Genomic DNA, 16,969 nt, shown 5'->3' with positions numbered 1-16,969 from the left:
TTATTTTTCCCCCCAATTTCTGTTTAACGGAGGGTAGATTTCTTCAACACATTTCTAAACATAATAGTTTAAATAACTCATTTCTAATAACTGATTTATTTAATCTTTGCCATGATGACAGTAAATAATATTTGACTAGATAATTACTAGAAACTTCTAAACAGCTTAAAGTGACATTTAAAGGCTTAACTAGGTTATTTAGGTTAACTAGGCAGGTTAGGGTAATTAGGCAAGTTATTGTAAAATTATGGTTTGTTCTGTAGACTATCGAAAAAAATATATCTTAAAGGGGCTGATAATATTGACCTTAAAATGGGGTTTAAAAAATTAAAAACTCCTTTTATTCTAGCCAAAACAAAAAGACTTTTCCAGAAGAAAAAATATTATCAGATATACTATGAAAATTTCCTTGCTCTGTTAAACATCATTTGGGAAATTTTTAAAAAAGAAAGAAAAAAGAATAAATAAATCAGATGGTGGGCTAATAATTCTGACCTTAACTGTATATTGCCTTTACAAAACCCATCCAGTCAATAGTAATGCTCATTTTGATTAGCTTTTTAGTCAACCGTGAGTTTGCGATGCTGTTATCACTTTGCATTTTACGGCATACCGTAAACACCCAAGTTCCCTTGACTCCGCCCCTTGTCAAATCAGGGCCACAAAGTGAAACGCGCAAAAATATGAAGTGCAAAGCGAAAACAGCATCATGAACTCACGGCTGAATATATGCAGTTTTTTTTTTCTTCCACTGCTTGATTTTTATTTGCAGTTCTTTCATGTTTGCAAATTTAATTTTTATTTCTGAAAACCTAATTTTCCCTATTGCAGTTCTTTCTTTATTATTTTTTTTTGGAGATTTGCATGTATTAATTTATTTTTGCTCAATACTTTATTTTTAGTTTGCAAAACTTTCTTTTATTTTTTAAGTATATATGGCCCTACATTGACTCCATATATAATTGCTGTATTGTTTTCTCATGTTTTGGTGCATGTTCTAGTTGGTATCAGATCATTTTGTTAACATAAATACATGACATACACTATTGGGCGTTATGATTTCATAAAAACTTCAATAAATAAAGTTTAAAAAATTAGCTGAATCAACACAATTCTTGTTTTTTTTAGGGACAACTCAATTGTTTTATGTTTAGTCCACTTAAATTTGTAAAAACAACCAAGTTAACTTAATTTTTGTTGGGACAACATGAAGAAATTGTGTGAAACCCAGCATTTTTTACAGTGTGGGATGTGTTTGCTGGTAAAATTAAAAGGATGTGGTTTAGATGTGTGTAAACTACTTAATTAAAATAAGCTGGATCAACACAATTCTTCAGTTTGGGGGGGACAACTTAACTTTTATGTTCAATCTACTTTAGTTCTAAAAACAATTACGTGAACTTAATCAATTTCTGTTGGGACAACTTGAAGGAATTGTGTGGAACTCAGCATTTTTACAGTGTTGTTCTTTTAAACAGTTTACATTTTAAACAGTCCTCCTTTTCAAAACTACAAATACCAAACTCTGGTCAGACCTTCAAGATCTGTCTTCTAACTCAACATACTTAAGACATTTTGTAATCTGACCGATCAAATTTACCTAAAAATTCATAGGCTTTAATCGAAAGTGTCAAATCTTCAAGTTCTAAATTACTACAGAGCAATTACTACACAGTTTAACCCAGGGGTGGGCAATTCATTTTTCCTAGAGGCCACATTAGACTCTGGGGTAGTTTAAAAGGCCCAGACCAATACGGTTAATTTGTTTAAAATAAAAAAAAACATTCTGTGAAACTATTTAATAAACATTCATTAAAAACTCAATTTGACACCAATTATTTTAAACATCAGCATCACAATATCAACTTCACCTTAGTTAATTTTTTTCTATTCATTTATTGATTTTTATTTATAATTTTATACATTTTTTGAGGGAATTCTAGCCTGTGTTGGGCTGAACAAGTGCACTGAAGTCAGGTTAATTGTGAGGTGGATATGTGATGTAATAATCATCACTGAGAGAGGATCTGTATCTGGATTTGTTAAATGGTTAATCTGAGGTAATTAGTCTACCTTTATTACTGTGTAATTCCATACAAAATGTGAAGCTGCCTGGTTGGTTCCTGTCACATGACTCGTGGTTGGCTCATGGGTTTTGATTACATACCGCATGTACATGCGTGTCTCCATTTAAAATAACGAAACTAAGCATGTAAAAGACGCTGTTGTTGACTCGCAATATCAGACCTGCTCATTGCAAGGCTCTGTTTGTGGTTGAATTTAAATTAATTACTTCACGCACGCCAATCACATTCAATACCTTCAGACAAGGGTACACAGTAAAAAACACAGGGTTCCAACACAAATAAAGTTAACTTAACAAATTTAAGTGGTTTGAACATCTTAAGAATTTTGAGGTTTCAACTCATTTTAATTAAGTATTTTGATCAAGCAGCAAAATCTTTTTTTTGTTTTGTTTTTTTAAAAAGAAAGAAAAAAAACCCTAATAAAACGACATCATTTTATTGACGTAAAATTTTTTTGACAGTAAATGAGTCGAGAGGTATTAAAGCGTTGCCATGACAACACAGATGTGCTACTGTTAGCAGCAGGAACAAGAACCGTATACTACATAATAATATCTTTTAACTAAGGCCGGAGGGAGAGTAAAACCAGCATGCTGAACTCTGCCAGGCAGTTCAATGATAATATTTGAAACTTTCATGCTTTAATGAATGCTACAATATGCTGTCGTATTAACAACAGTAAACTGATAACCTTTAAAAATACTCCAGTATACTTTAGCTACTTTTACTTTACTACAGTTTAGTTACTTTAGTTTACTACAGCAACTGTGGTGTATTGAAGTATAACACCAAAACAATTATAAAACTACCACGACAGAATAAATCAAGTACCTTGCTAGAGTATGCCTCAAAAACACTATAGTATTTACTATCAATTGTTACAGTATGTTTTTCCATGTTCAGTCTCTTATATTACGTGTGCTTGTGGGCGAGATAAATGAGAGCTGAGCTCATTAATATTCATGATCATTCCGAATATGGTCAATATAGAGATTCTAGGGGTATTTTACGGAGTAATAAATGAACATATAAAACCAATTCTGGAGAATTTTAGCTCATTGAATCAATGCAATATACTGTATGGCACCTTTAACTATAGTGAAATACTGTAGTATATATTTTAGATTTACCACAGTAAACTGTAGGGTATTGAAGTATAATACCAAAACAACTTTAAAACTACCACAGCAGATTAAATCAAGCCACATTATGCTTCCAAGTAGTATTTACTACAAATTGCTATCCATATTCAGTCTCTTATGTTATGTATTCAGTGCACAAGTGCAAGTGTAAGCAAAAAAATTGTTAACAGCAGTTCACTTAACGGCCAACGGCAATGCTAACATAACAAAGGTTCCTGAATTTTGAATACAGCCATTAATATTTAGCTCTCCATGAAACTGGAAGTACAGCAGTTACATATCAAAGAACTTGTGTTTAAATAACATCAGTAATTACAAGTTGAACACATATGAATCCACTGTTTTCAGGCGGCATTTACTTGAAATATAAATCGTTTTGCCTTCGCTGTCTGTTTTGATCAATTTTATGCATCCCTGCTGAACACAAGTACTCATTTTCTTTAAACGGCATGGGGTTGTTTGAGCTTTTCACCCAATAAATAACAACAAGACGACCAATAAACTAGATTAGACACAAACGCATACCGTGGCAGTGAGCTGTACTGTCTCTGAGCGTGTGTGAAAGCATCTCTGGCTTCTTGCCTCTGCAGCTGGACCTCCACAGACACCGAATGACGGCCAGATGAAGACTGAGAGCCGCAGTTGGACTGTAACACAAACAGGAGTCATTAACGTGCCAATTTAACACAAGCAGGTAAAAGTAACATCGCATTATGAAAAGATGGTTATGGATGTATGGACAAACAAAACACTCAAGCCAAGCACTTACCAGGTCTCAGAGTCGTTTTTTTTGGGTTGAGGTCTGTGACATTTGTGCAGAAGTGTGTGTTTGAACGTGACATTATTACCAGTGCCTGACCTTTAGCACATTACTGCCATTAATGAAACCATTAAAGTAGATTATGACCCATAAAATATTCATGGAGTTAGTTATTGCTCTTCATAACAAAATTACAGCTTCATTATGGCCCTCGATGATTATTAGAAAATTGTTATCCATTATTTATATGACCACATCATTAAAAAAAGTATTTTGCAATTATTTTAGGATCTACTTATTCTAAATATAGTTATTATTACTGATTCTGCTTGACATTAATTCCAAAAAGCAAACTGGAAATGTAAATACAAAGTGAACAACCATATTTTACAGATTTAAAAAGAAAAACTGTTTAGATGTAAATTACATTATATTAAAAATTATATTACATAAAATAAACGCTCATTTTCCATGATGCTAGTTTAATTTTATGTTGTAGTGCCATTGTAGTTATTATTATTTTATTTTTAGATTTTATACACTACCAGACAAAAGTCTTATCACCTATCCAAGTTTTAGGAACAACAAATAATAACTGGACTTCTAGTTGATCATTTGGTATCAGAAGTGGCTTATATGAAAGGCAAAGGCCTCTAGATTACGCTTATGTTACCAATATAAAATATGATCATGCCTTGATGTTTAATTATTTAATTAGGACAGTAAGGTCTGACTTTGCTGAGACAAAAGTCTTGTCACTTGACAGAAATAATGTACAGTATAGAATATAAAGTCATGGTGCAGTGGAAAAAGAATTAATATTGTGAATGACTCCCATGAGCTTGGACGATTACATCCATACATCTCTGCAATGACTCAAATAACGTATTAATAAAGTCATCTGGAATGAAAAGAAAGCGTTCTTGCAGGACTACCATCAAGATTCATCAAGATTCTTTGGACTCATCTTCAATGCCTTCTCCATCTTACCAGACATGCTCAATAATGTTCATGTTTGGTGACTGGCATGGCCAATTCTGGAGCAATGTGACCTTCTTTGCTTTCAGGAACTTGTAACCCCAAACTATGATTTTTTCCTTTAACAAACTTGACTGATTTCTGTGAGAATCTTGGGTCTATGCAGGTTTCAGTAGGTCTTCTGCAGTATTTGTGATGATTGGGATGCAGTTCAATCAGAAAAATCTGGCTTCTGCCACAAAATGATCAACTAGAAGTGAAGTTTTTTAATCGTTGCTCTTTCAACTGGGATGGACGACAAGTCGACTTTTGTCAGGTAGTGTATGTTTAGTTTTATACATTACGTTTTAGTCGTAATTTTTTATTATACATTTATATTAAATAAATATTATGTTTTGTTATTTTATTAATTATATTTATTTTTTAGGGAACATTTTAGTACATGACAACGATTTACTTTTTAAAACCTTTTTTTCTTTTTGTTCTTAAGCGATTTTCTTTACAGTTGACAACATTGTCATATCATTTTGTTTCACACTAGGGATGCTCATTTTGGTTAATTTTGCCAACTGACAACCGCCGCTAGCTAACCGAATATTAACCGTTAACTGGTCAAATTAATATAAAATGATTTTTAATTTAAAAAAAATTGACGTGTCTGTTTTGTGTTAAATATTGCGATTTAAAATACTGGTTTATTTTAACATGCGAACAGTATACAGAACACGCACATGTAGTGTTTCTAACAACATAGAGGAATAGAATAAACTAAATAAAGAGTAAAATGAATAGGCCTGCCCTGGATATTTTTCACTTAAATTACAAATTTAGATTACAAAACGAAAACACTGACTGAATCCTTTTTAAGAATGGGCATAGGCTTTTTTTTTTTTTTTTACCATTATATGTTTTTCTATCTTCGAATTATTTTTCAATTTCTTCCGCCATGGAAAATATGCATTTAATTAATGCTCCGCTATTATTCTTATATCACAAACCTCTGTCAACATTTTAATAAAAGTCATTATTTTAAAGATAATGTCTTGAGCTTCTGATTTTACCTTAGAGCTTGTGTGCTTTCATTTCCTCTCTCACTCGTGGTTCATGTGCGTGCACTGTGTGTTGTAAAAGACAATGGCGCATATGTTGACTACTCGTAAAGTATAGCCTACTATAGCATATATTCATTTTATTGTTTACATATGATATTACATTAATTTGCATACATGTGTTATAAGCTATAAAATGAAAGCCTCAGTTTGGCGCAAAGTTATCATTATGCAAAAATCAAGATAATCTTTGGAATTGTTTGATTGGTAGATTATGCAGGCTATTTTAAAAATGGATATTTTATAAGAACTATTAATAACTGTAATTTGTAAATTGGTTTGTTGGTTGTACAGTAAATCATCAAAAGTTTAGCGTATTTGTTGTGTTTATGAGTGGTGCTGGAGCACGCTCTGATGGAGAGAAAACCCCAAAGCTTCGACTTGTGGATGGCTTGTTTCCAAAGGAGTGCACATTTCCAAAAACTTTTGTTTTGCGGCTTCTTTCTTTAATTGTGCACATAAACGTGTTTATGATGCAAATCCAGGACAGAGGCAATCAGCATCAGCGCTGGTTTGGCATCAACTAGTCTGTGTCAAACTGTGACCAGCAATATTCTTCTTTCATTTTGCTTCTTTGACAAAATATGTCTGTAGGCACGTTTGGTTCCACGTGTTATCGCCCCATGAGTTAACAAATATGTGTTGCACATTTATGCAGCCAATAAAAAATATATACAGTTGAAGTCAGAATTATTAGCCCCCCTGTTTATTTTTTTACCCAATTTCTGTTTAACTGAAAGATTTTTTTTCAGCACATTTCTAAACATAATAGTTTTAATAACTCATTTCTAATAACTGATTTATTTGATCTTCGCCATGATGACAGTAATTAATATTTGACTAGATATTTTTCAAGACACTTCTATACAGCTTAAAGTGACATTTAAAGGCTTAACTAGGTTAATTATGATAACTAGGCAGGTTAGGGTAATTAGGCAAGTTATTGTATAATGATGATTTGTTTTGTAGACTATCGAAGAAATTTTATAGCTTAAAGGGGCTGATAATTTTGACCTTAAAATTATTATTATTATTTTTTTTTATTAAAAACTGCTTTTATTCTAGCCAAAATAAAACAAATAAGACTTTCTTCAGGAAAAAAAATATTGTCAGACATACTGTGAAAATTTCCTTGCTCTGTTAAACATCATTTAGGAAATATTTAAAAAAAAAAAAAAAAAAAAAAACGGTCAAAGGGGGGCTAATAATTTTGACAATTGTATATATATTTTTCAATCGTTTAAAATGATACCATTAATCGGTTAAAAATGCACCCTTTCGGTTAAAGATGAATCAGTTATTATGAGCATCCCTATTTCACACAAACAATGTTTTAACTAAAATAATTGGAAAATTATAAAATAACAGTAATTATATAATTTTCAAAGAAATTCACTATAAAATCTAATTTCAAACATTCACATTTTCAGATCTTAATCTTGTGCCAAAATGCACAAAAACATTCCTTTTTTAAGTTAAAAATGGTGTTGTGCAAACATACCCTTGCTTATTATAATTGTAAGTGAAACTAAATGATAATAAATGATCAAACCTGTGACCTTCCCAATGCTAGTGACTCATCTAGATAACATTATGACACAACGGTGAGGCTGGAATGAAGAGACGCATCAAAATGTTAGATGAATGTTAGATCAATGTTAGCTGGATGTTAGGTGAACGCTAGATGAACATTATGTGAATATTAGTCCATTTATGGTGAGGGGGATTTGTAGTGATCACATAATGAAGCACTTCTGCAATGTAATTCATTAAGAAACACACACACACACAAAACAAACACACACACACACACGGTCGGCACAGAACATAAGGGTGTAATTATAAACAATAAAAGACTCATTAAACACTGCCTCTCTCTCGCACACACACACAGCCACACACACACACACTGACGGCTTTGTTCTGTACTCAGAACAGTGTAACTGCGCTAAATTGCTCATGACCCATAAGAATCCATTTCTTTTATGGCAACATTTACATTGAGTTCCCCTGCTCTCGTCACGCTCGGTCTGACAGATGAACGCCGTCGCAGGCACGCTCAATCAAGAGCCGATCCACACCGCGAATTCCATTAACTCTAATGAAGGAGAACAGCATGCTGGGATTGATTGACACAGCTTGCCGGCCATGTTGCTGTGGAGACCGAGGTGTTGAAGGATGAAGGATGCGTGGAGCCGGGTCATTTAGCCCAGTTCATTAACACGAGCGCACACTTCACTGACTAAAACAACATCAGTGTCACACAAACCTACCATTTGTTTGCTAAACAGATTACGGCATTAGAGGTCTGATGCAAACTCCGTAACTGTATTCGATTTATAACAGCCGACGATGATAACGTTGGCACCAAGTGGAAACCTCCCGCTCTCCCTCGTGAAGCCAAAACAGAACTAACTGAAACTGCAATTCATCGACTCGCCTTTGGGGGGCTGGCTCCAGGAAATGCAGATGTTCACTGACTGCAATGCTGAATTGGCCAAATTTACAGCTGATTAAAACATGTTTACAGCCTGGTACAAAAGATGCTTTCGGTGCATATAGATAATATTATCCTTCATGACAACTATGAGGGGGGTGAATTTTTTTTAGAACTTATCCGTTTTGTTTTTTTAAGTTGACAGCTTGGTCTCGCTGGTCGCTGTCTCGTCGATTCTGGCTGATTAGCCACTGAACTCGGCATATACATCTTATTTTTGTTTTCTTTTATGTGGCTTTACACAGTCATTTTCCTTTTGGAATTATTTCCTACAATCATCAGATACTATAGCATGCCGTGTGTACTTAATTGTGCTCACAAACCATTCAAGAGGCCTCCGTTTCCCAGGTGAATGAAATTATAAACTTATATACCGTCTCTATAAATGTATTCGTTTTATTTAAGATCATTTATCATTTATATTTTTCTTTAGAACTGTAATGCACTCCAGAATTTGACAGATTGATTAGCTGTAGGCTATAAAATCATCTGAAACACTGTCATACAGTTTTATGCCTGGATTTCATAAATAGCCTTGCGTTTATTATCACAGACTATACTTGAAGTATTTGGAAGTAATTTGCGTTTTCCTCCTGTAGAAAAACGTCATGAGAACAATGCTTAGTGGCTCAATGTATTACAGCAGTGTTTATAAAAGACTTAACACTTTAATGATATAGTATACAGCCAAGCACATGTGGTCAGAACACAAACGAGTTGCAGGTGATGAAGTATTAAACATTTCTCCCAAAGAAAATCCCATCTAAGCAAATGCTGCGTTTGTAGCTCCGCCTCTTTGCCCTTGTTTGGTCACCCCCGGTGTGTGTGCGTGAACAAAATGGCGACGGTTGGCCACGCCTACTTCAGAAGAGGTCTGCATTCCTGTGGCTGTACCGCGGGACCCAACTCTAGTTTCTTGCGGCGCGAAAATAAATTTCCAAACAAAACAGCGATAGCGGTCAGGAACAGGAGAGGGCGTGAGAGAGAGAGCGTGCACATCCGCCGTAGTGCTGTGTGTGTGTGAATAAATGAGAGAAAGCGCTACTGCTTTGCACTACTGCCCTTTTTGCACTTGTTTGTACTGCTTTGGCAATACGAATGCACAGTTATTTGTCATGCCAATAATGCACCTAAATGTGAAATGTAAATGTGAGAGCGCACGTATCCGCCACGGTGCTCTTTTGTGTGTGTGTGGCGCTGTGTGTCGCTTGTAATAGGCTGACTGGACTCTGTAAAATCCAGCTGGGTGTTTTTGGGAGGCCTATTTAATCGCTATCCATCTTCCTTGGCCCAATAAGTACCTGCTACATGTATAGAAATAATGCTGATTTGATATATGAAACATAATCAGTAGTTGGCAAATATATTGAGTGGATATGTTATTATCATATTGAGTGGACTTTGGAGTATGTCTCATATCACAAAAGGGCAAACAAAACTGATATTTAGCCTACAATCCTTGCACAAGCTACAGTTTTATTTGTTATCTCTCTCTTTTGGTAGTACCCAATTTTAACATGAGATTTTGGAAACCAGATATAAATTCAGCAGGAACAGTTGGGTCGGGTAGGGTGGAAAGCGGGGCAGGGCGGGCAGCGGGTGAACAAAGGTTGAATATATGGTGGGAGTGGTATAAAACCTGGCGGGAGCGATTAAAATTTCAGTCCTGCGCAGATCTCTAACTTGTAGCCTCATTTACGCTTTTCAGAAACCTATGGGTGACTTCACGGATACTACATTCATATCTTTTACAGTCTATGGTTGGCACTCAAACACAAAATGGTTAGCAGAAAAAAAAGTACATTTTTGTGTATATTCTCACCTGTCGTGTGGGAGAAGAAAAATTCCAAGGTGAAATGATGGACGTGTTAGGATTGAAATGGATTGGACTCGGATGAAGAAACAAAATGGAGTCGTTAAAGCAAACCACCCGTCTTTATTTAGTTGCCTTCTGTTTTACAAAAAAGAATTTAGGCTTAGTATAAAAAAGGGGGTTTTGATTTATCACGGGGGTTTAGGAGAAATATTAAGGGGAGGTTATTTACCACAGTTACATAATCACTACAGTTACAAAGTGAAACAGCCAAAATATCTCCATACATTAAAGGTGTTTGGAAAAAGTGGATGAAAGTTTAAAAAGACACATTTACATGAAGGAAAATACACATAATACCGTGTGTAACAGTTCATTGATGCTCTCTCTCTCTCACTGGAAAGATTATTACATGAATAATGTTAAAAATATTCAACAGAAGACTTTCTGAAATAAAGAACAAGCCCATTTATACAGAAGATGATCTTCAAGTGCAACTCATTCCTTACAGTCAACCCAAAAAATACATCTGCCATCATTTACTCACTGATTTTAGAAACTTGCACAACCTTATTTCTTCTCTGAAATGCAAAAGATGATATTTCAGAATGATATGTTATTCGTAGAAGAAATAAACCTGCACAGGTTTGGAAGGATTCGAGTAAACCATGTCAGAATTTAGTATTTTAGGTAAACCACCCATTTATTCTGATCTTCTGAATCATTTTATAGCAGTATTTCTCAACCATGTTCATGGAGGACCACCAGCTCTGCACATTTCCTTGTTCCTTAACACACCTGATTCAGATCATCAGCTCATTAGCAGAGACTGAAAGACCTGTAATGGGTGTGACAGACAAAGGAGACATCCAAAACATGCAGTGCTGTTGGTCCTCCAGAAACGTGGTTGAGAAACACTGTTCTATAGGCATAAGAGATTTCAATTCCCCAAATTCAAATCATCATATTGAGTTCACACTTGATCCAGATATGAAAGATCTGAATTTGAATTCAAAGTCTTAAATACTACACAATTTCAGTCTAAAACATTGCTTTTTACACTCAAACACACACACTCCTCTCTCTCTCTCTCTCTCTCTCTCCCTCTCTCTCTCTCTCTCTCTCTCTCTCAAACACACACCCATTCAGCCAATCACAGTTCTTGCCTTAATCATGATCTGCCGAAGTCACGGTGATATGGTTGAACAGATGAATGGTTGGGTGAACAGTCCAGATGGATGAACACATGGTGATGTTAGCATTGTTAGCAGATAATGTCAGTGTCAGAGGTGACATGCTCCTGCATGCAGCAGTCTCAGGTTGTTAGCGGTTAGCATTAGCCCATGCCTGGAGGTCATTTATCAGACTTGTCTTATTCCGTCCTGGGAGCTCCCAGAGATCATGGGCCGTATGTCCAGTGATCATAGGTGCACACACACAGCTCACACACTCACCCAGGGCTGCTCTAGGCTGTAGGAGCGATGGCGATCGTCGGGCTCCGTCTCCTCCTGCCGCACCTGCTGAAACTCCTGCCGCAAGCGCTGGATTCGGTCGTGATTACTCGGCGTCAGCCTGTTGAAACAACAAGGAAAAAAGGCACAGGATTAGAGAGGCACATTGTAATGTTTCACCATCAACACTGAGATTTATATGAAGAAGACTAGGAATGGGACGATAACTGTTTTTAAGGTTAACCACCGTTTGGGAAAGTCAAGTTTTTAAAACCACTAAAATTTTACGATATACCATTCCCTAGGTATATATGTATGTTTTTTTTTACATGTTTTTAATGAAGGCAACAGTATCTTTAGCAGACAAAGACCCTATACATCAAAAGCTACTGGTCAGTCCACAATTCAGCAAACGTTTGAAAAACAAACTGCTTATAACACAACATACAACCTTGCTATAGACCTGAACAGTGCAGTGACTTTATACCAAAAGAAAAGAAAGATATCCAAAGATGCCTTTTGAAGTTGTAAAGAAATCTGTTTTTGAAATTAATGAAGACAGTGAAGATATGAAGATAAACTAATGATTTATTTCATTCGTTATTTAGGCTGACATGTTTCTGTTCCAAAATCTTATAAACGTTTCTTAAAATAAAATATATTGTGTTCAATAGGGAAAAAAGTTTTTATTTTTACCCAGACATTTAAAAAGTATATATTTTAGATCAGTAATCAGTAAAAACCATGTTAGGTTATCCAAGGTTATCATACTGTCAGAATCTTATACCATGCCTAAAGAAGACTATATTTCATTGTTCAACTTCTGTACCTGTACAGAAGTCTTTCCACACTTAAATCTGATTTTTTCGCATGCGTTTTTTCCTACTTGTGTCCCAAAAATGAATCACACTCAGAAAACTGATCCGAACTAATCAATTTGCTGAAGGAAATATAAAAAACCCAAGCTACTTAATAGTCAATGAAATCAGTTATGATTTAGTTCCTCTCTTCATCAAAAAAAGAAAAAACAGAAAACATTGTGTCAATCTAATCAACTACAAGTAGAGGTAGGAGAGTTGACCACCTTATCAAAGAGCGGTGCGGGATTATCCAGAAATTTCAATGTTTATTTCAGGAAATCAGTGGAATTTTGATACTTGATATTTTTGATACTGCAATCTATAGCTCAAATTTCTGTGAACAAATTAATCCTGAACAGAGACTGGCAGTACATTAAAGGGAGGTATGTCCAGATCCTATCATGTAATCGGAAATTGGGCCCGATCACACGGTTTTAGACTTGATCAGAATCAAACGTTACCTCCCAATCAGGACTCGAATATAAATGTATATAAATAGTTTTTTTTAACACATCTATAGCTATGCGGTGGCACAGAGTCAGACCTCTTTCTTGACTTCAGAAACAGCAATGCGTGTGGCATGACATCACTTTGTTGCAGAGACACTATTGATTAAATACCCGCAAAGTAGAACACGGAAACAGCTTGAAGCGGAAAGAATGAGTATGTCTGCGGTCTGGAGGTTTTATAAACTTGATGACGACAACATTGCCATAGCAAACTGTGAGATATGTAAACTTGGTACTGCCTACGGGTACTTTAAGTTGAGGTGCTTATTGTTTTTATAATAGATTTTTTTATATTTACTCTTGCACAATAGTCTAAATATGAAAAATGTCTGTTATTTTTTATTCGATTGTTCAAGCTACCTCACAGAAGTGCTCTGTTTGTTGACAGACTTGTTGAATGTTAAAATAAGGTGAATTAAATAAAAATAAGGAACATCCTGGATCTGTTTCTTCACTCTTCTTTTTTAGGTATTGTAGAAGTATCTGATCGGGTATAGGTAGATACTTAAAATCAAATGACTTGAGTGCAAAAAAACCTGATTGGGACATCCCTAATTAAAGGTGCACACACACTGACACTAGTCAAACAGTGGCACTGAGACAAGCATGCAGTAGGCTAGAGCAGTGGTTCTCAACCATCCGCCACATTCTGTCTTTAATTATTGACATTAACAGTTTTTGTGTCCAAGGTGACTCACAATTGAGGAGGCATTCAGTGATTCAACAAGAAGAGGCAATACACACAAGTTACACAAAGGAACTGTTAGTGCTCGAGTTGGAAAGGAGGAATGTTTTTTTAGAGAGAGAGATGAGTGTTTCTACAGGTGGTTTGTCAAGCCCACTCACCACTTCACAAAAGCACAATGTTTTTTTTTTTATATATGTAAGAGTGTGTAAGAGATTGTAAGAGTGCGTCTGGTGCAAATGTGCACAACTAGTGAAAGTTCCGGTTAAAGTGTCAGCAAGATGAAAGAGGTTTTTTTTTTTTACAGGTGGTTTGTCGAGCCCACTCACCTGTGTGAGGCACACTCAGAAAGGATATCATTGATAATAATGCACTTTGTTCGTCAAAGTTCTGTGCTGTGAGTAACTGCATTCTGGATTTTGGCTTTCGCTTGTATGGTGGCTCCATATTGTCACAATGCCTTTCAAACTGCTTTACAAAAATGCAAAAAACAGAAAAAAAAAAAATCTAACCCGATCTGAATCATTTTGAAAGGTGTAGAGGCAGTGTGTAAATGTGATTGACACAACATGAGGTCATTTTTATTTCGTTTTATCTGCAAAAATCTCGAACTTAGTGTGCAAAGTACTTATCTGTTATGCTCCTCAGAAAACCATAAATCACTGTCATGCTTCATTTGTATCTGCGCTGTATTGAATTTATCGATGTTTGCAATTGGTTTACTATATTTTATGAACATGGACTCCCTACAAATCATGCCAATAAACCTAAACTCAAGTCTTTCAAGAGCTAATTAGTCATTTAGTAAAATTGTAACCATATTGCAATACATAAATATAACAGTAAAACAACTTTTCGCAATATAAATTTTTCTAATTAGTACTAAATTCGTTTTCTTTTTGTTATACTTATTTTTTTTAGGGGTTTTCACCTTTTATTGGTATAGGATAGTGGAGGGCAGACAGGAAAGCATTGGGAGAGAAGAAAAGGATTGGCATAGGACCTCGAGACGGGAATCAAACTCAGGTCGCCGTGAGCACCATGTTGGTGCACTAAACCACTAGGCTATTGGTGCCAACACTAAATTAGTTTTCTAATTAATTAGTTTTTTTAATATCATGCAGCCCTACACAGCATGAAACATTACAAATTTTTTGATATTATTGATTTTTTGATATTATTTAGCTTATGATATTGCAGCCACATAAAGCAAATTTCAAAGGTATAGACACACACACATATGCACACGGTGTCATTTTTTTCTAATTTTGTGCATCCCTACACAGGATGAGACATCACAGCATTACATCATAATTCCTTTGATCCTATTCTCTCTGGAAAGACAGGTGTTGGAAGTGTGACCCTTGTCTGAAAGGTCAGCTAGTTACGCTCCACTGGCTTCATGAGAACAAAGGTCAAGGTGTTGCACACGGTGTGCAGATGGTCCAGATACCGAAATGTACAACAGACAGGGGCTCTGTGGGCTCCCGTGCTCCACAAGATCAGATGAGGAAAGTCTGGAGCAGAATTCCCTACACATTGACAATTCGCAGTTTCTGTTACAGTATAGACGAGCATGTGTGTGTGTGTGTGTGTGTGTGTGTGTATATGAGAGAGGAAGAACCAGACAGATTTCCTCTTATTAAAATTCCACAATAACATGTTGAGTGTTTACGATATCGAAGACAGCAACTGGGGATTTTTACACATGAGCAGATGTCCAGTTTAAAACACACAGATGCTGCATAAACTTTGTCATAGGAGACGAAGAGTGAAGATTTTTTAAGTATATATATATATATATATATATATATATATATATATAGATATATATATATAGATATATATATATCTATATCTATATATATATATATATATATATATATATATATATATATATATATATATATATATATATATATATACATACACACACACTGGCCACTTTATTAGGTACACCTCACTAGTACCAGGTTGGACCTCCTTTGCCTTCAGAAATGTCTAAATTGTTTGTAGGATAGATTTAACAAGGTACTGGAAATATTCCTCTGAGATTTTGCTCCATATTGACATGATAGCATCAAGCAGCTGCTGCAGATTTGTCGGCTACACATCCATGATGCATCTCCCGTTCCACCACATCCCAAAGGTGCTCTATTGGATCATGTTCTGGTGACTGTGTAGGCCAGTTGAGTACAGTGAACTCACTAGATATTTTGTCTTTTTAGAACCATTCTCTGTAAACCCTAGAGATATTTGTACGTGGCAATCCCCGTAGAGCAGCAGTTTCTGTAATACTCAACCAGCCTGTCTGGCACCAACAAACATCATGTTCAAAGTCACTTAAATCACCTTTCTTGCACATTCTGATGCTCGATTTGAACTGCAGCAGATTGTCTTGACCATGTTTACATGCCTAAATGCGTTGAGATGCTGCCATGTGATTGGCTGATTAGAAATTTATGATAACGAGCAGTTGGACAGGTGTACCTAATAAAGTGGCCAGTGAGTTAGAATTGAACACTTCACCATTTTTCTCAGAAAATATAATTTTAAAGGTGCTGTTGACTTGAAATTTTCACCAAAATGTTGGTTACAACCAAATAAAACCATACATTCAAAGAAAACTAAACTAATCAGTTTACAAATGAAGTTATGAGTACTTCAATGAAATGACACAGGGAAAATGTATTGAACACATGAAGAAAGGGAGGTGTAGAAAAATAGTGAAAGCCCAGGCAGCAGCTGAAATCTCGCAGTATTTAGAAAGTAAAGCCTTTGTTGCACTAATTTATATGTTTCCGGTGACTTGTATGTTTGACAATTTTTTCACCAATGCCTTGTGTAGATATTTTTTCAGTTACACTTTATTTTAAGGTGACGTAGTTACAGTATAACCATTCATTTAACTACTGAGTAACTAATTAATTACATGTACTTACTATATGGTTGGAGTTAGAATGTGGGTTAAATGTATGGTTACTTATATGTAATTATGCATAATTCATTGTAATAACAATAGTAAATGCATGGAACGTATAACTACGTCGTAAAATGTTAACTTTTTTTTTCTATAAT

The 16,969-nt window shown here is 35.3% G+C and overlaps 1 protein-coding gene across 2 annotated transcripts in view; it reads right to left on the bottom strand.

Annotated features, from left to right (window-relative positions):
• The window catches only part of pard3ab (par-3 family cell polarity regulator alpha, b), a 207,983-nt gene that overhangs the window by 2,242 nt on the left and 188,772 nt on the right, over positions 1–16,969 (bottom strand). For both annotated transcript variants that reach the window (XM_056480059.1, XM_056480065.1), the window contains 2 exons: positions 11,841–11,958; positions 3,755–3,876 (listed from right to left, as the gene is read on the bottom strand). In XM_056480059.1, the coding sequence (XP_056336034.1) occupies positions 3,755–3,876; positions 11,841–11,958 (240 nt within the window). The remainder of the gene's footprint in view (positions 1–3,754; positions 3,877–11,840; positions 11,959–16,969) is intronic.

The sequence above is a fragment of the Danio aesculapii genome, chromosome 2 (assembly GCF_903798145.1).
Source record: "Danio aesculapii chromosome 2, fDanAes4.1, whole genome shotgun sequence".
In the NCBI taxonomy this organism is placed as follows: Eukaryota; Metazoa; Chordata; class Actinopteri; order Cypriniformes; family Danionidae; genus Danio; species Danio aesculapii.
This window is presented reverse-complemented; position numbering and strand designations above follow the sequence as displayed.